The sequence below is a fragment of the Ruditapes philippinarum genome, unplaced genomic scaffold (genome assembly GCF_026571515.1).
Source record: "Ruditapes philippinarum isolate M1 unplaced genomic scaffold, ASM2657151v2 ctg9797_1_1_1_1, whole genome shotgun sequence".
Taxonomy (NCBI): Eukaryota; Metazoa; Mollusca; class Bivalvia; order Venerida; family Veneridae; genus Ruditapes; species Ruditapes philippinarum.
The window spans coordinates 1-20,305 of NW_026865108.1; the positions used below are offsets into that span (position 1 = coordinate 1).

Below are 20,305 nucleotides of genomic sequence, written 5' to 3' on the forward strand. Positions count from 1 at the left end.
TTGACCCCGGGGCGGTGCCGATTTTTGACCCCAGGGCTATAATTTGAACAATCTTGGTAGAGGTCTACCAGACAATGCCTTAATGCAAAATATCTAAGCTCTAGGCCTTCTGGGTCTTTACAAGAAGATTTTTTTAATTTATTCTTATAATTCCTTTTGGTTGCCATGGCAACCAGATTTCTGCATGGAATGAAATTCTTTGAACAACTTTGGGAGCCCTTCACCCAAGGATCAATCCTGCCAAGTTTGGTTGAAATTGGACAAGTGGTTTTTCACAAGAAGATCTTTTAAGTTCACTATATAATCTATATAACACACACACACACAAACAAACAAACACACACACACACACACACACAGGTGAATCGCTATATGCCACCGCATCGCAGATGCTGCGGTGGCATAAAAAATAATTCAAATTAACAAGAAAAATGAACTTTAAAATGCATATACAAATGGCAGATATTACCAAGTAGAAAACAATAATAAGTTCAAGTTTCAAAATGATGCCATGTGGCAAACAAAATACTAATATTCAGCTACATTTTCATTGCATATGAATGGAATAAACAAAATTTACAAAAATAAATAGAGACTTACTTTTTAGTGATACCATAATTGTTGACATCTTGTGTTTGAAACATCAGAAGCATGCAGGACATTGCTTCCCCTAGCAAGTCTTGAATCATACTCTAAAAATAAAAAATTCTGTTATCACAAAGTGTATCCAAAACTAAAAATTGTCAATATTTATGACAGAGCTGACAGTTTACAGAAATTCTTCTTAAACTTTAATCTCTAAACCCTTAACATGCAGTATTTGAGTATTGGAATTGCCCTGCTTTGAATTTGGACACGGATTTAAATAACAAGGATCGGACACTTTCGTTTAGCTTAAAGTCCCGTCGCGCGCATTCGCGGAATCGGATAAAGGTGGACAGAATGAGATGGCGGAACGCGCGGAGTGCGAAATATGACAGATTTTCACAAGAGTATGTGGTGTTATTGCAGCTTTGTGAAAAATTATACACATATGAATGTATTGATACAGTATTATTTTGTGTCGCTAAAGTATTAATATATGAAAATATGCCGATAGAACGCTGCAACGCTTAGTTAAAAAGTACCTAATTTAAAAAATATTCGCCTATTGTTTAGGCATACTCTCTACATTTTGACGCCCTTTTACTTCAAGCATAAATTATTACCGCGATTCAGATTAAGATTTATATGGTTAAATGGTAGCATTGCAAAAAAATGTTTCTTGATTGCTAAAATACTTTTAAAGAAATTCATGTTTGAAATGTGTCTTTATTTCTGTGAATTATTTCAAAATGATTTGTACATTTTTTATTTGATTACCTGTATATTAGTATAAATATAGTAAATATTCTACTAATTAGTGTATGAAATATATTTTCATATCATTCTAGACAAGCGTTCATATATAGATGAATTCATTAGATAGGCAAAGAAGAAATTTTTATTGGCATACAGAACAGCTGTTTTATATTATTTTTTATTTTGAAACAGATTTTTTCACAATTGATTAAATGATTTATTTGTCATATGTTTATTTCCATTATTTTTCAAAGAAAGGACTATACAAATTAAGTTGTTTATTTTCATTTTCATTTATAAATGTTAATAAAGACTAGAAATGTGTCATCATGCCACAGATGCCCCGCATGCAGCCAAAATTTCAGATGTTATAATATTTAGTTCCAAATTTGTTTGCACAAATTATTTTTTTCATTTTAAGTTCAAAGCCCTTAAAACTTTTCAATGTTAACACAAACCATTTCCATACAATGTTCAAGGCACTGAAATTATTCAGTCTTAACCTTTTGAAAATAGCATATTTCATATTTGTAGCCAAAATAATGGCTACATACATTTCCACAAAAGTATGAGTGTTCAAAATTTTTCCAACATTCAAGAAAGATAAATTTGTCCAAAATCATTGAACCACGACCAAATTCAAACTTAAACTGCTTATTCCTAAGATGTATCTATATTATTTTCAAAGTGAAAGGGACATAACTCTGCCAAAAAATCATCGAACCATGACCAAATTCCAACTTGACCTGCCCATCCTTTGACATATCCATATGTCAAATTTGAGTTGAATATGTAACACTGTTGGGTAGAATAATGAACAGAAACTGTAAATTTCATATTATTTTCAAAGTGAAAGGGGCTTTACTCTGCCAAAATCATTGAACCATGACCAAATTCGAACTTGGCCTGGGCATTCCAAAAACATATCCATATGTCAAATTTGAGTTGAATGTGTTGTACCGGTGGGGAGATAATAAACAGAAACTGAAAATTTCATATTATTTTCAAAGTGAAAGGTGCATAACTCTGCCAAAAATCATTGAACCATGACCAAATTTAAACTTGACCTGCGCATTTCTTTGACATATCCATATGTCAAGTTTGAGTTGAATGTGTTGTACCTTTGGGGAGATAATGAACGGAAACTGAAAATTTCATATTATTTTCAAAGTAAAAGGGGCATAACTCTGCCAAAAATCATCGAACCATGACCAAATTTGAACTTGACCTGTATTTTATCATGACATATCCATATGTCAAGTTTGAGTTGAATGTGTTGTACCGTTGGGGAGATAATGAACGGAAACTGATGATGACGGAATGACAGAATGACGGAAGGACGGAACAGGGTAACACTATATGCCCCGGCCATTACATGGCGGGGGCATAAAAATAGATTTACATTGTATTTATATATATCCTCTTCAGAATCATTTTCTTATCACACATACCATGGACTGTAGTTAAGACCGAGCACATACAAAATATACATTCAAATTCTATTTGTTTTTGAAGATTGAGTGTTGCAATTATCACATGTAACCTGGTTATGAATGTTTGAAAATAAACGTTTTCAATTATCGCTTGTTACCTGGTAATTACCCCCCTTCAAAAGTAATTAAACTTGAAAGAAATTTAAGCGATGTGTAAAAAATAATCAAAAGTTACTTTATTTCGCAAAATACTGACTCTAGATATATCTTTCTACAGGCATTCAAATAAAAAAAAAAAAAATTAAAATATACGGATTAAAATATACGAGTGACATTAAAAAGACGGGAATCGAGACAGACACACGAGAGTACTTTACTGTTACGATGATTGTCTACTTCATTGCATCGACATTTGAAAACAGATTTACTAAAGTTTTAAATAATGATATAAATGATGAATGAAATTTAAATATTCTATGAACATGGCAATATTGACAATCTCGGCAATATTTTGTACTAAAAAAATGAATAAATTTTCTTCATGTGCTGAGCGAATTGTAAAGGCCGCAATACATTACCCATAAAACAATTGTGCATTAAATTTAACTACATAACCCAATAAATCTTAAATATTGCATCTTTGATCATCTATGAATAACTAACATCGGCTTCTTTTTTATTTTGAAATTGAAATTATTATGGTACCGTAATAATGAATTTCAAATAGCTGCTTGTTATATAAACAAGAGGGCCATGATGGCCCTGAGGTCGCTCACCTGTATCAAGGCCCCCGGATCGGGGCCAGTTTAAACCCCAGGGCTTTTATTTGAACAAACTTGAAAGACACTCATTAGAAGATGTTTCACAATGTTTAGTTTGTTAAGTTTTTACTACACACATAATGAAAAACAATGATCTCCCACCCCCCTCCAGCAGGGCCAATTTTCACCCGAGGGCTTTTTTTGAACAAACTTTGTAGACACCCATAAGAAGATGTTTCATGCTAAACATCTAAGCTCTAGCTCACTGGGTTTTTTAAAAGAAGTTATTTTAAGTTTTTTACTATACACATATAATTAAAAACAATGATACCCCTGGGGCGGGGCCAGTTTTTGACCCCTGGGCTTTTATTTGAACAAACTTTGTAGACACATACTAGAAGATGTTTCATGCTGAATATCTTAACTCTAGCTATTTGGGTTTTTTCAAAGAAGATTTTTAAGTTTTTGCTTTACACATATAAGGAAAATCAATGACCCCCAGGGGCAGGGCCAATTTTTGACCCCAGGGCTTTTATTTGAACAAACTTTGTAAACACTCACTAGAACATGTTTCATGCTTAATATCTAAACTCTAGCTATTTGGTTTTTTTTCAAAGAAGATTTTGTAAAAGATTTTGCTATACATATATAAGGAAAATCAATGACCCCCGGGCGGAGCCAATTTTGACTCCAGGGCTTTTATTTGAACAAACTTGGTAGACACCCACTAGAACATGTTTCATGCTAAATATCTTAGCTCTAGCTCTTTGAGTTCTTTAAAAGAAGATTTTTTAAGTTTTTACTATATGCATATAGGGAAAATCAATGACCCCATGGGGGCGGGGCCAATTTTGACCCCAGGGCTTTTATTTGAACAAATTTTGTAGACACTCACTAGAACATGTTTCATGCTTAATATCTAAACTCTAGCTATTTGGTTTTTTTTCAAAGAAGATTTTTTAAGTTTTTGCTATACATATATAAGGAAAATCAATGACCCCCGGGGCGGAGCCAATTTTTGACCCCAGGGCTTTTATTTGAACAAACTTGGTAGACACCCACTAGAACATGTTTCATGCTAAATATCTTAGCTCTAGCTCTTTGAGTTCTTTAAAAAGAAGATTTTTTAAGTTTTACTATATGCATATAGGGAAATCAATGACCCCATGGGGCGGGGCCAAATTTTGACGCCCAGGGCTTTTATTTGAACAAACTTGGTAGACACTCACTAGAACATGTTTCATGCCTGAATATCTAGGCTCTTTCTCTTTGGTTTCTTTAAAAGAAGATTTTTTTAAGTTTTTACTATATGCATATAGGGAAAATCAATGACCCCCCGGGGCGGGCCAATTTTGACCCCAGGGATTTTATTTGAACAAACTTGGTAGACACTCACTAGAAGATGTTTCATGCCAAATATCTAAGGTCTAGCTCTTAGGGTTTTTTAAAAGAAGATATTTAAAGTTTTTTCTTTCGGTTGCCATGGCAACCAGAGTTCTGCATGGAATTAAATTCTTTGAACAATTTTTAAAGGTGACCACCAAAGAAACATTCCTGTGAAGTTTGGATGAAATTGGCTTAGTGGTTTATGAGGAGATGTCATTTTAAGTAAAAGTTTACGGACGGACGACAGACGGACGACGGACGGACGGACGGACGAAAAGCGATCACAAAAGCTCACCCTGTCACTTTGTGACAGGTGAGCTAAAAATGTAAATTTACCGCGGATTTCGTCAAGTTAAATTTTTAATCGTCGTTGCGGACAGATAAACTGTACCTTTAAAAAAAAAATTAGATATTTGAATTAAATCAGTATTTTTCTTCAAAATAAACTTTAAATTTTTAAAATAGGATAATGAATGTAAAAGCTGTATGGTATTTAGTAAAGTAGGTATCCGTTGTGAACGGGCATTTACCAGGCTGTCCAGCACCTTCTAACAAAAAATTAGGGCAAATTTTAGGGCAATTTTAAAGAAATTTTAGGGCTATAATTAGGAATTTTAGGGTAAATAAAGGAAATTTTAGGGCTAAAATTTGGAATTTTATAACTAAATTATGGCCTCAAAAGACCATGATATGGGCTCAACTTTACATATTTGACACAAAAGTAACTCACAAATAATGCTCTAGTTCGGTGATAGCACAGGTGTAACCAGTGTTCCATAGTGAAGAAATGGATTCACTGGTCAACTGCCTTTAAAAAGAGCTGAAAAACTACATTAACACATAACTAGAATGAAAACATTTTCAAAGTTATAAGTATCCCGGAACAACCAATATTTAATTAGTTAAGCTATGATAAGCCAATAATAAATGGAAGGGGAAATTATGCTTCAGATTTATTTTAGCTATAAATGCATTTCTTATCAATATTTATTCATTTTAAGGTTGGTACATTTTCAACAAGTCTTGATCTTTCTTAAAAAAACAATAAAAACGATATGACCTACTCAAGTCATTCCCAGGAATGTTTAAACTTAAATTCAAACAGCAGGGTATACACTATGATGAATTTGTTCAAGTAAATTGTAGAAAATTTTACAACAGTGTCAGTGTTTTCAATGATTTTCAACAATTTTTTCAGATTTTAAAAAACTTGCACTATATGTTATAACATATGTTCAGTACATGTTAGTGTGTACAAAAAGGGCAGCTGAAGGTGTCACTTCTTAGTACGCTAATTGGGTAGCAAAGTGGTAAAAGCATCCAATCATTTTACTGCCAGTTTACCTTGCCCACCTTATAATTAGCAAATATGAAAACTTGTCTGGTATCACTTACAAAAGATCTGTTCTAGTCATCACTTGAAAATAACTTGATTACAAATTAAGATTTTATTAATAAGGACCCCTATATAAAGTTTGATGAAAATTAGTTGTTAATCATGTAAATAGTTCCTTTAAATACACCTTTGACTGAGGTAAATGGTAAAACTCTGTGGCCAATAAAAATGTACATTGTAACTTCCTTGGAAATTTTTTTATCACAATTTTAATCAGGTGACTATTTTGATATAGTCAAAGTCGGACAATTTTCATTGTTCCATTTAAAACAAACAGTTTCTTATTAATTTTTTGATAACACCTGACAATCAAGTATAGCATTTCTGCATAAGTTGAGGTAAATACAACCTGTGACTTTATGCAATTTAGTCAGACATGACATCAGCTCCACTGACTATGTTCGAATTTAGGTTGTGATTGAAACATGGTTGTTTCACGACATGTTTATCACAAAAGATAAAAAAAATAGGAATTTAAGTGAAAAAAATAGGGCTTTTTTAGGAATTCCCTTTGATTTTTTCATTTTTTTAGGAATTTTAGCCAAACTGAAAAAAATTAGGATTTTTTAGGAATTTTAGGGACGCTGGACAGCCTGATTTACGCTTAGCGCCGGTAAATTATCGATCAATGTACATTTATCGGGTGCACAACAAGATATTTAAGCATTTATATAGGATTAACTGGGAGTGTCCGATCCTTGTAATATAAATCCGTGATTTGGAATAGTCTTTTCAAAGTTTATCTGATTTCAGTTTCAAAATAATAAACTTAAGATAACAACAGTATACTATAGAGTCTGGTCAGACTGCAAGCAGGTGCACTTTCGGTCTCAGCAGGGTAAAGGTTAATTTACAACCAGTGTTTTCATTTTTATCTCAGGCAATGAAAACAACTGATTTGGCCAATGGCATATTTTTATCTACAGGCTGAAAATACAATCAATTTTAACAGTATTTCTACCAATGATATAGTTCGCCAATGTGTTAATAATTAAACCCTGTTTACTGCATGTCATTTTGTATGTTATATATCTTTTTGTAATTGTACTTTTGTTCATGATTATATATCGAATAAATTCACCATTTTGCCAAAATATTCTTTATGCGCTATTATTAAGTTTTCAAACAAACCTTGGCTAGAACACGTTGCAGTGACTTGACAAGATCGGCTTTAAGTTTCATCTTGTGAAGAAGCTGTGCTAGGATCATGTACGACGCAGCCTTGTATTCATGGACACCTGACATCATTCCTGTTGTAACATGGGGTAATAAAGTTGATACAATGACCTCTGATTCGGACGCTGTGTCCAAGACTCCTATCACCGTCGTAGCATAGAAGGAAAACAATACTCTACATTTGGGCTTCTCTCCTTTTTCTGTTAAAACCTATATCACAAATTATATTTAAATGTAAATAAATTAAAAAACTAACAAAACAATCATAAAAGAATTACTAGAAATTACAACTCCAGTAATAGTAACTGTTTGTTAACATAAAACAGAAATAAGACATTCAAAAAAGACGTTTTCCAGAGTTTTTATATACAGTTAACTCCGCTTATAATGAACTCATTGGGACATTCAAAATCTGTTCCTTATAGGGTTTCTTAATCGGACAAAAATCATAATCGATCATCGAAAATTATCAAACAACCCTTTTCGATCAATCATCGATTATATAATCGAAACATTTACAATAACAAAGTATAAAATGTACAATGTTCATATCATGCTTTATATTTATAAGAATTCCATTTCTATGTAACCACCACTTTATCAACTGAAATAAATAAGTTTAAAGATAAACTATGCTCATCCTTGAGTAAAATATGCTTATCAAATAAATTCATTAAAATCTATGAAATTATTATGTCTCACTTCCAAAAAAGCAATGAAAAAACTATTTATGGGAACAAGTTAAGTTGGTCCTTTCTTAACAAAACTGCCAGTTTTTTTAATGACACAGTTCCTTATATCCGGAGTTTCTTATAAGCATATATCGAATTAGTTCTTTATATCAAGAGTTTTGATAGCGAACAGATTTACATATAACAAACTGATTGTTTACCATCGTCCGCCATTTTAAAGAGCATTTGATTAAGAGAAAATAGTCATTTAGTTCTTTTATAGACACAATACCCGAAAGGATACGTTTTGGAATTTGAAAATCCTTTGCTATTTCAGTTTTAGTTTTACTTTCATTTTCAATTTCTCATAAAATATCATATTTTATTTCTAAACTCAGTGCTTTTCGTTTTCCATGATTAAGGATAAACAAGATTTTCCATTTTTCCTTCCTTTTATATTGAATATCTTCTATTATATTTTAAGGGTGACTTTTACTTATGAACGATATAGATTTCTTTTAATTTCAATCAAACGTACTTTGTTGTTTTCAATGGATTAGCAAGCATGTGTGATTATCTTGAAAACCGATAGTTTTGAGTTCGCTATAAAAGTGTAATTTTCTGTACTTTTAACTGAATTGGGACTAAGAAATGAGTTCCTTATATGGGACAATTCCTTATAACCGTGTTAGCTATAACCGTATATTTTTATATTAAATAAAGAAGGGCAAAATTCGGGCCAAAATAAATTGTTCCTTATAACCGGAAGTTCACTATAACCGTGTTCGCTATAAGTGAAGTTTACTGTAGTCATATAACCCAAATTAAAACTGTTCAATAGAATTTCTTTAAACTTGGCATGTTATTAGAATTTGAAAGCAGAAACATTTTAAACTGAAAAAAAATTGGGGTCACCATTCTCATTTTCGAGTTATCTGCCCTTGAATTGGACTTTTTCGTTAAATTCAAGGGCAGATAATGAAGTTCTTTTAAATTTTGCCAATGAATGAAAAAAGAAATGAACTGAACATTACTATCAATGCAGCATCCTCATATCATGATCTTTTGATTATCTAAGGGTGACCTTGACCATTGACCTACAAATCTTGCTAATTGCCTCAATGTGCCCACATTTTTGCTTAATTATTTCAAAACCTATCAATGATAAAATTATGGACTGGACAGTTTCTTCTGACCATAATTACCATTCTTTCATCTTTATGTTAAAATCTGCAAAATGTTCAAGATCTTATGTCACTTACATGACTTTAATAATATGTCAGTTTTATGACTTTAATAATATGAACAAGTTCAATATTTTTATAACAACAAGTCATCATAATAAGAAGACACTTACCTTAACAGCTGTCGGAACCATGTCACAGACAAATGAGAGGAATGCCACATCAGTGGCACAGTGGTTCACTAAAGTCATCCGAGACAAGTGTACCCCAGATTTCTGAATAAGAAAAACCCACACGCATCATTAGAAATATCACATAACTAAATTAATACAAATATTGATAAGATTTCAATTACATCAAATAAGTTTCTTTCTTTTTTTTTCTTTTTTGAATTGTCAATGGCAGTCTTTCTGACAAAACAATCATTCTCTTGTATCCTTTATTTAAAAAAAATTTCAAACTAGATAATGTACATAATCTGAAAAAAGTGTCTTATTCAGAGAATTATTGCTAAATAAATGCTAAAAAGTACAATAAAAGGTTCCATCCACTTTTATTTCATGACAAAAGAAGTAGGTTCAATCACTTTAAAATACTCAAAAATATTTTTATATATATAAACAGGTTTTACATACTTGTAAAGGTTCTAAGAAGTCCCATTTTGAGGCTGTTTTTGAATCAAATTTCACCAGTTGTAGAACTCTAGCAAAGATTTTACTTTCATGGTAAGGTAGGAAGCATAATAACAGCCCATCAGTGTTGTAAAAGTGGATATGAAACCTGAAAACAAATAATAATTATCTAATTATACTTAATTGAAACTCAGCAATTCTGTTACTCTGAAATTCATTTCAGCTATACATGTATAATTATGTTTACATATACAATTATTTGAGCAAAAGGAAAAAAAAGATGACTCCAGTGGTTAGCTCCCAGCAGATACTGATTCCCAAGTAGATAAAATAACTACATTCAAGCTTAAACAAATAATGCTAATTCAGTTTCAAAATTCATTTTATAACTACCGTCATGGTAAAATATAATTCTTAAAATTTTATATAAGTACTTCTGTATTATTTTTTAAATTTATATCTATTACTATAGTTTGTATATGTCACTGTTCCTAAATACCTTATCACAATATTATACACCCATGAATAGGCATCTTAAGAAGTGGCTTTGATTTGATAAAATCAAAAAGTAGTCAGACAAAATTCTTCATTAGAATTTGGAAATTTGGAGTTTTTTAATTAGGATAATTGGATCAAAAACCAACACAAATTAAGTATCAAAACATGTTTCGCTTTATTAAGCTTCCTCAGTTGATACATATATAAAAATGACGTAAACGTACAAAACAAACGCCTACGTTAATAGACGTTACATTTGGCGCGTAAAAGGAACGTGATAATATTACAATAAGTATTACAATAAAACATGTGCATATGTATGTATAAATATACTTTTTTTAAAAAAAAAAAACATAGCATATATAATTTTCGAAAGGAATTACATAAAATAACTGGATCAAAAGATACATATATTTTCATAGAGAAACTAGGCTAGTAAATAATTATAACAAGTATGAAAACAACAGTTACTTATGTGAAAGTTTAGAATTCGAAAAAATTTGCTTTAATCACATGTTGAAAATTGTAAAAAAGGGGAGATAATAATTTAGAAACATATTTATCAATCAGTATATTTTATAAAGCTATCAAATAAAATGAAAATGATCTATCTATTATCTATTCAAAATATGGTATTATGCTCAAAATCAATTTATGTTATATGAAATAATGAAAAATCATATGAATACATTACGAATAATGTAGTATATAAATGTAACAATCAAAATTATGCGTGAATAAAGGGAGGTAATTAAATACTTATATCATCGACATAAATAATGTATTTGTATAGATTTAAATAAATTAATAACATTTTTAGATACAGTGAATGACTACTAAAATGGAACAGTCTTTTTATGCCGATATGTAACTAAAAAAAAATATTGACGAGTTTGTAAAAAGTTTTGCAAGTATATTTAGATCTACTTGAAAACTGAACTTTAAATTTGTAAAGCACTTTTGCATTCAAACCCTTCGGGGTAAAATGTTTCTAACTTTATGTATCCAGTATGTCTCTTTTCAAAAGTCTCCCCATATTATCATGAAGTTTATCAATCGGCATAAAGGAAAAGTCATCAAGTGAGTGATCTTCGGCATTGAAATGAATTGCAACATTAGAAGAAAAATTGGATGATTATTACTTCTTATATCTAAATTTATGGCTGTTCATTCTTTTTTTGATACCTGTTGATGGGTTTGGCCGACATACTGTATTTTACATTTTTTACAAGTAATTAAATAAATCACGTCACTAGAAGTACAATTTCCATCAAAATGCATTTCGAATGTTTCTCCAGTATTTGTACTTGTGAATTTACTATTTTCTTCAATATTTTTACAGTGAGTGCATCTTTTTCTATTACACTTATTAGTTTTACCGTTCATATTCCGTTTATTTAGAGTTGAATGGGTAAGGGAATCTTGAAGATTTTTGGGACGGCTGTATGCTAAGATTGGTTTATGATTATGTAAATTTTTAACACTGTCATTTTCTGATAACATTAAAAGATCCCAGTATTTATTTATTATAAGACCAAGATGGGGAAGAGACGGATTATATGGGATAACAAATGGTATGATTTTTTGCTGCTCTGTTATATTTTGGTTATTTTCCAGAGCTTCTTCTTGGGTTGAATATTTTACTTTTGCAAAAGCAGATTTCAGCTTGCTATCAGGATAATTTCTGATCTTGAAAAAAGATTCTAAATTTATTAGACATTCATGAAATTTATCATTGTCTGAAATGATACGTCTGTAACGTTTAGCTTGGCTGTATGGTATACCCTCTTTACATTTATTAGGATGGCATGAGTTATACTCCAGATATTGATGGACATGCAATAGTTTTACAGAAAATATTTCAAAATACCTTGACTTTATATTACAACCATATATGAAATCATTACCGTCGTATGTGAAAGATACCTCTGATTTTTTGCGTAAATTAAAATCTTTACCTAAACTTTCAAAAGATTCAGTACTTGTTACTTTGGATGTAACTTCACTGTATACAAATATCCCACATGAAGATGGGATAGCTGCTTGTAAATATTTTCTTGATAATGAAAAATGTGGTAGTAAATTATCAACGGAGGAAATATGGACTCTTCTTAAATTGACACTTAAAAGTAATCATTTTTCAAATTTAATAATGAAAATTATTTACAAATTTTTAGGTACCGCTCTATGGGTTAGTTCTATGGCCCCTACATACGCATCGCTATTCATGGGTAAATTAGAATCTGATTTTTTAAACAGTTATGACCTTAAACCTACGACTTGGCTCCGCTTTCTAGATGATATATTTATGATATGGGATCATTCTATAAGTGCCTTACATGATTTCATAAACAAATTAAATACATGTCACCCAACAATTAAAATTTACATATAATATATCGAAAGAAAATGTGTCATTTCTTGATGTTAAGATTCTTAAAAATGAAAATTGCACTTTATCAACGGAAATTCATATAAAACCTACAGATGTCCATCAATATCTGGAGTATAACTCATGCCATCCTAATAAATGTAAAGAGGGTATACCATACAGCCAAGCTAAACGTTACAGACGTATCATTTCAGACAATGATAAATTTCATGAATGTCTAATAAATTTAGAATCTTTTTTCAAGATCAGAAATTATCCTGATAGCAAGCTGAAATCTGCTTTTGCAAAAGTAAAATATTCAACCAGGGGTTTTTTTTAGGAAAAGGGGAAGACGCTGGACGCTGGTAGGGAGGGGAAAAAATATACGAAAAAAGTCAATTTGGGGAAACTTTATTATGACGTTATTTATACTATATACTTAACTACATAGTAGAGAGTTACAACTATATCTTTTTCCACTTAAAAACTTTATATCATGCAAAATATTCTTTGCAGTATAACATATTTTCTTAATATGTATGGTGGTGAATGGTTTTTATACTTCTATTTTTGTATGAAAGTTAATACAGTATAGGTATAATAGTGTATCTGTGACACACTTTAGCTCCATATAAGTCATTTTCATAATAAGAAGTACAAAATATATTACTTTACTAAAAATAACCAAGAAAATGACAATATTTTGATAGCAACTGATTTCCAGAAATAGTACCGTTCAGTACGGATATAGCCAAAAAAAAAAATGGCTGCCTCCATGTTGAGACAGTACTTGCAGTTTCCTGCAATGTTTTTTGGTTATTTTGAACAACAATTTGGTGGTTTATCCTGCATAAAATGAAGAAAAATAATATTTTAAACCATGTAATTATTAAATCTGATCCAGTTTAAAGGAAAATAGAATTTTTTGGGGGAAAAAACTTGGCTATTTACCGAGGGGAAGACGCCGACTATCGGTGTCAATTTGTTAGTAAAAAAAAACCCCTGATTCAACCCAAGAAGAAGCTCTGGAAAATAACCAAAATATAACAGAGCAGCAAAAAATCATACCATTTGTTATCCCATATAATCCGTCTCTTCCCCATCTTGGTCTTATAATAAATAAATACTGGGATCTTTTAATGTTATCAGAAAATGACAGTGTTAAAAATTTACATAATCATAAACCAATCTTAGCATACAGCCGTCCCAAAAATCTTCAAGATTCCCTTACCCATTCAACTCTAAATAAACGGAATATGAACGGTTTAAACTAATAAGTGTAATAGAAAAAGATGCACTCACTGTTAAAAATATTGAGAAAATAGTAATTTTCACAAGTACAAATACTGGAGAAACATTCGAAAATGCATTTTGATGGAAATTGTACTTCTAGTGACGTGATTTATTTTAATTACTTGTAAAAAATGTAAAATTACAGTATGTCGGCCAAACCCATCAACAGGTATCAAAAAGAATGAACAGCCATAAATTTGATATAAGAAGTAATAATCATCCCAATTTTTCTTCTAATGTTGCAATTCATTTCAATGCCCGAAGATCACTCACTTGAATGACTTTTTTCCTTTTATGCTATTTGATTGATAAACTTCATGATAATATGGGGAGACTTTTGAAAGAGACATACTGGAATACATAAGTTAGAAAAACATTTTACCCGAAGGGTTTGAATGCAAAAGTGCTTACAAATTTTAACTTCAGTTTTCAAGTAGATCTAAATATACTTGCAACTTTTTTACAAACTCGTCAATATTTTTTTTAGTACATATCGGCATAAAAAGACTGTTCCATTTTAGTAGTCATTCACTGTATCTAAAAATGTTATTAATTTATTTAAATCTATACAAATACATTATTTATGTCGATGATATAAGTATTTAATTACCTCCCTTTATTCACGCATAATTTTGATTGTTACATTTATATACTACATTATTCGTAATGTATTCATATTATTTTTCATTATTTCATATAACATAAATTGATTTTGAGCATAATACCATATTTTGAATAGATAATAGATAGATCATTTTCATTTTATTTGATAGCTTTATAAAATATACTGATTGATAAATATGTTTCTAAATTATTATCCCCCTTTTATACAATTTTCAACATGTGATTAAAGCAAATTTTTTCGAATTCTAATCTTTCACATAAGTAACTGTTGTTTTCATACTTGTTGTAATTATTTACTAGAGTTTTTTAATTGAAATATTCATTTTTGACGACCAACATGTACTGCATCATTCTGCTGTCTGTTTCTTTGTCAATATTGTTTTTGTTTTGTTTTGTTTATCCATTTGATGAATAACATGAACATTGTTGTTAAATGTATTCATTATTCTGTCCCCGTGGCATTATGCTCATTTACCTTATATTAATAAATAGCTAAATAATATACGATTTAACCTTTTCCCTGATACAGCCCCCTTAATTTACTGCTTTACACCCCATAATACAGTAGCCAGATAGATAATCAATAATCAATATCCTACTGATAAGGAGTCACACACTATCTCCATATAGGGTATGATAAATTATAGGTAAAATTGGTCAAATTAGATACCTATATACTTTAACTGAAAAATAAAGTATTAAGTTGTGTTTTGACAATTTTTGTATCAATAAAAAGTTTGTAGAGAATTGAAATACCTTTCCAATGGTATAAATATCATATTTGTTGGGTTTATACAAATATGTCTACATGAGTTATAAAGTAATAAACTATATACTTGATGGTGCTTTTTTTCTCCATTGTTTCAGATAAATTAGGCTACTTATGTGTTTTAACTAATGTGAAATGGTTTAATTACAAGTTTGACAATATATATGTCAATGTAAGATTTGTAGAGATTTAAATTATCTTTCCAGTGGTATAAATTTTATATTTGTGGGCTTTATAACAGTATAATTACAGTAGTTATAAACAATAAAATGATGTATAATTTTTCTCTCATTAGGGAAATATGGCTAATTTATTATTATTTTTTTTGGTTTATGCAGCATTCATTTTTGGTGAAATAAATAACAACAAGTTCTTTTTTTACCTTTTTTTTTATACCAGTAAAAAGAAATCTCACTTTGTTTTTTTTTATGTATTTTATCAGTTTTTTTTATAATTTATTTCATAATAGTAACTGTCATTTCTGTAATACATGTATATAACTGTTGAATTAAATATTTCAGAATTTCTGCTGTCATGGTCATATATTTTCTTCATGAATTATGAATTTAATTAAATTTTATCATTTATAGATCTAATTTAGATCAAATGATGATAAAGGCAAGACATCCTCGAGTTCCACGGCCTTTTCGGCATTTTCATGTTGCCGACATCAAAGATGATATATGGGATATGATTTTATCATGTCGTATAATACACGGCCCATGCTGTGTCTGTTATGAAAACAATAGCGCACATGAAAGAATTTAAACTATTAAACATTTCTTTGTCGGTCATTTTTCTTAAAAAAATCGCCGCTGCTACCGGAAATATTTTATTGCAGGGGCCAGAGAGATACCCCTAGTCAGGACGTTAATTAATCCGTGTATATACACATGTCAGCTGTCATAAACAAAAACAAACATCAAATCCATTATACCATGCCTGGCACGTGAACGACCCGTGATCATATAAATACTATTTATTCATTAGATGCTATTTTTAGACACTTTTGTTCCTGTCTTACGATACGTTCTATATTTATTTCATTGACCCGCGCACTCATTAACTGCGTGACGTAAGGAAAACCCCTCACCTGGTTGGTCGCTAATTATACAAAAACTTTAAATAGTAACACGATAATTTTATGCACGGAATCCCCTCATGAAATGTTGATCTTTACGATAACACAATTTACAGGTCTATTTTCCAGGAAAATTGTTGATTTTTGGACAGGTAAATATTGAAGTCGGCGAAAGTCGCTTCCATTGAGATCATGCATGTCGGCGATTCTCGCTTACATGCGGTAATCGATAAAGCCGTCGATTCTCGCTTCTATCAGGGAATGGTAAAAGACGGCGATTCTCGCTTCTATAAGGGAAAAGGTTAACATATTTTAGATAAATTGTCATGTTGTTACCATGCCTGTAACCTGACTGACCAATAAAGAGTATTGTATTGTATTGCACTGTATTGTATTGAACTGTATTGTATTGTACTGTATTGTATTAAACTAATAACAAAAGCTAGTTCCAATGACACAGTTGAGACAGAGCATTAAATAAATTGTGCTAGTTAAACTATTGAATTACCTGTGAATTAGCCATTCAATAGCTTTATGTGCAGGTTTAAGGAGACAATAAGGTGACACATGTATCAGAAACTTTTGTATGGTCTTGTCTAGTTTTGCATTAATCTCCTTTGTCTGCACAGATCTCTCAAACATCAAGGAGGAGTCTCCAAATAGACTGGTCTCAAATTCACTGAAGTCCTCATCAATAGTTTCCAACTCCTCCAAACCATTTAAACCTGTACAAAAATAAATAATTGTAAAAGGAACTAAACATCCACTTAGTCCACAATGACATTTTTCTATATTAAGGTGTCTATATACTAGTTAGTTAAAAAAAAAACAGACCTGAGTGGTAAAAAAACTTCAAGTTTTCATCACAAACTAGCTACAATGAGCTGTAATAAGTTGTTTTAAGGATGCCTTATTTAACTCATAGACAAATGTCCTTAACAGTCTTACCTAATGCATAAAATGTCTCTCTGTCAATAGACGCTGCCTCTTTTGGATCAAACAGTAATGAGGCTTTCTTTTTATCTTCACCAAGTATAGTCTGTGTGTGAGGAACAGCTAGACGCTGAAGTTGTTTTGCAAGAGAAGTCATCTCTGTCTATAAAATATATTTATCAAATATACTTGCAATGCAAAATAAAACAATCTATTCAAGAAATGCTTATTGTGTTCAATTAGTTCCTATATACGCAATACACACAAGTTAATGTTATTATATGAACAAGGCAGTCTGAAGGACAGCTAAGTCCCCTTCCGCAGTAGACATGAATGTGTACTTCTTCACATTTAACAGACCATGACCTTGATGTTGTGCTATGTATATCATAAGCATATAGTCTCATCATAGTAGTTACTTGTGCCAACCTGGATGTTGGGTTGTGCACATCATGTCATTATGGTGATCATTTCTGCCAAGTTATTTCAAATTTCTTTAGCAGCTTAAAAGTTATGAAGCGGACATGAAATGTAGAATTTTTAACAATTGACCTTTAAGTGTGACCTTGACCTATGGAGTAGCAACCAAATTATTGCACATTGTTCATAATGGTGATCACTTGTGCCAAGTAATTTCAAAATTTTATCAACAGTTTAAAAGTTATAAAGTGAACATGAAATGTAAACTTTTTAGCAATGGCCCTTTTAGTGTAAACTTGACCTTGGGGGTAGCAACCCAATTATTGCCCTCTACTCATTGTCTCATGATGGTGATCACATGTGCCAAGTTATTTAAAAAACATATTCAGTGGTTTAAAAGTTATGAAGCAGATATGAAATGTAGATTTTTTAACAATTGAACTTTAAGTGTGACCTTGACCTATGGGGTAGCAACCCAGTTATTACTCTCTGCACATTGTCCCATTTTGATGATCACTTGTGCCAAGTTAATTTCAATTTTTTACAGCATTTAAAAGTTGTGGAGTGGACACGAAATGTAGACATTTTAGCCATTGACCTTAAAGTGTGACCTTCACCTTCTGGGAAGCAACCCAATTATTGCACTCTGCACATAGTCTTATAATGGTCATCACTTGTGCCAAGTTATTTCAAAAAAATTTCAGCAATTTAAAGTTAGGAGCAGACACAAAATGTAGACTTTTTAACACTTGACCTTTAAGTGTGACCTTGACCTTGGGGGTAGCAACCCAATCATTGCCCTCGATCTTCACATCATCATATAATGGTGATCACTTGTGCCAAGTTATTTAGTGGTTTAAAGTTATGGAATAGACATTAAATGTACACTTTTTAACACTTGACCTTTAATTGTGACCTTGACCTTGGGGATAGCAATCCAATTATTCGCTCTGCACATCTTCTCATAAAGCTATCACTTGTGCCAAGTTATTTCAAAAATTTTTCAGCAGTTTAGAAGTTATGGAGCGGACACAAAGGTGTTACGAACAGACGGGGGGATGAGCTCAAAGTTTCGTATTAATGTGATTACTCTTTTGTTCTCCCTTTTATTCTTTAAGCCAGGTAAACAAAAAAGTAGCCACATCAGAGCTTAATGAATTAATTACCTAATTCTCCCATAACCCCCTAAGTATCTATATGTTTGTTTGTACAGACAGAATACGACAGAGAAGTGATCCCTATATGTCGCCAATACTCTGTAGAGGCGACACAAAATGGAAAGAGCTGACATCAAAAACAATTAAATGACATTTCACAAAGCCATCCTTTCAATCAAATTTTCAAATTTCAGTGAAAATTCTCATTTACAGCTTTTTGGTAAATTTTATTTTATCCAGTTTACAACTGTTACAGAACTTGTTGAATAATGCATTTACATAATGCGGAAACAATCGATTAAACACAAGAAAAATGGGCGAATTGTTATGGGGCGAATCGTCTGTATGGCGAATTATCAACCATAAAGCAAAACTGACACAGCGGTATTAGCTTCATTTACATGCTCAGACATAAAATGCATTTAATTATAATCCGATATTCCCGTATCCCATGTCATTCACGCGTCCGACAAGGAATTTGATGGTTATATCCAAAAAATATTTCTTATCCGAAACATACCACAGTAAATGAATAAACAACTGATAAATTGACATTTGCTGTTTTAAAGCTTCAAACTTTTATGTAATGAGAGGAGTTTTATATTACAAACGTTTAATACCATGCCTTTAAATTGCGTTTTACTTTACAAAGACATGTTCCACAAAAAATGTTAAATGTTAAAATATTACACACGTGTTGTCAGTTTTGTTTACAAGGCTATTCGTACTAAAATCAATTCGAACGAATTGAGGCTGAACACCGCTAAAACAGTTAGAGCAGCTTATAACATTGTATACACACCGGTCTCTCAAATATCGTCAGACACAATGCAGCTTATAAATGATGTTTGTAAATATTAACACCGACAACTTAACACTTAATTATAACAAACAAAATCAATTTTTTTGTTTTGTTAAACATAGACAGATAATACAACTTCAAAGAAAATAAAAATCAAAGCACAGAAGGCGCTGAATTTGTTTGGGTCTCAGAATGTCAGAAAGGTGAAGGCTGTGAGATTATAAACCAATTTGTTTTTGTATAGTGCCACCAGTGCTTCCCAGCGTTTTAATTGTAGTTAATTGGCTTTAAGACTAATTGCAACACTGATATTCAATTCAATGTTTATTTGACTTAAACAATTTAAAAAAAAAAGAGTTGCCTTCCTGGATTTGAAC

At 31.2% G+C, this 20,305-nt stretch overlaps 1 protein-coding gene across 1 annotated transcript; it reads right to left on the bottom strand.

Moving 5' to 3' along the window:
* Positions 1-600: 600 nt before the first annotated feature.
* LOC132727834 (HEAT repeat-containing protein 1-like) lies at positions 601-19,898 on the bottom strand (the record flags this gene model as incomplete). Its single annotated transcript, XM_060713420.1, has 7 exons — positions 19,821-19,898; positions 17,565-17,712; positions 17,125-17,341; positions 9,984-10,128; positions 9,522-9,623; positions 7,449-7,703; positions 601-692 (listed from the first exon to the last, which is right to left on the bottom strand). Coding segments are annotated over exons 2-7 (953 nt in total), but the record flags the coding sequence as incomplete, so codon positions are not given.
* Between the last annotated feature and the right edge of the window lie 407 nt (positions 19,899-20,305).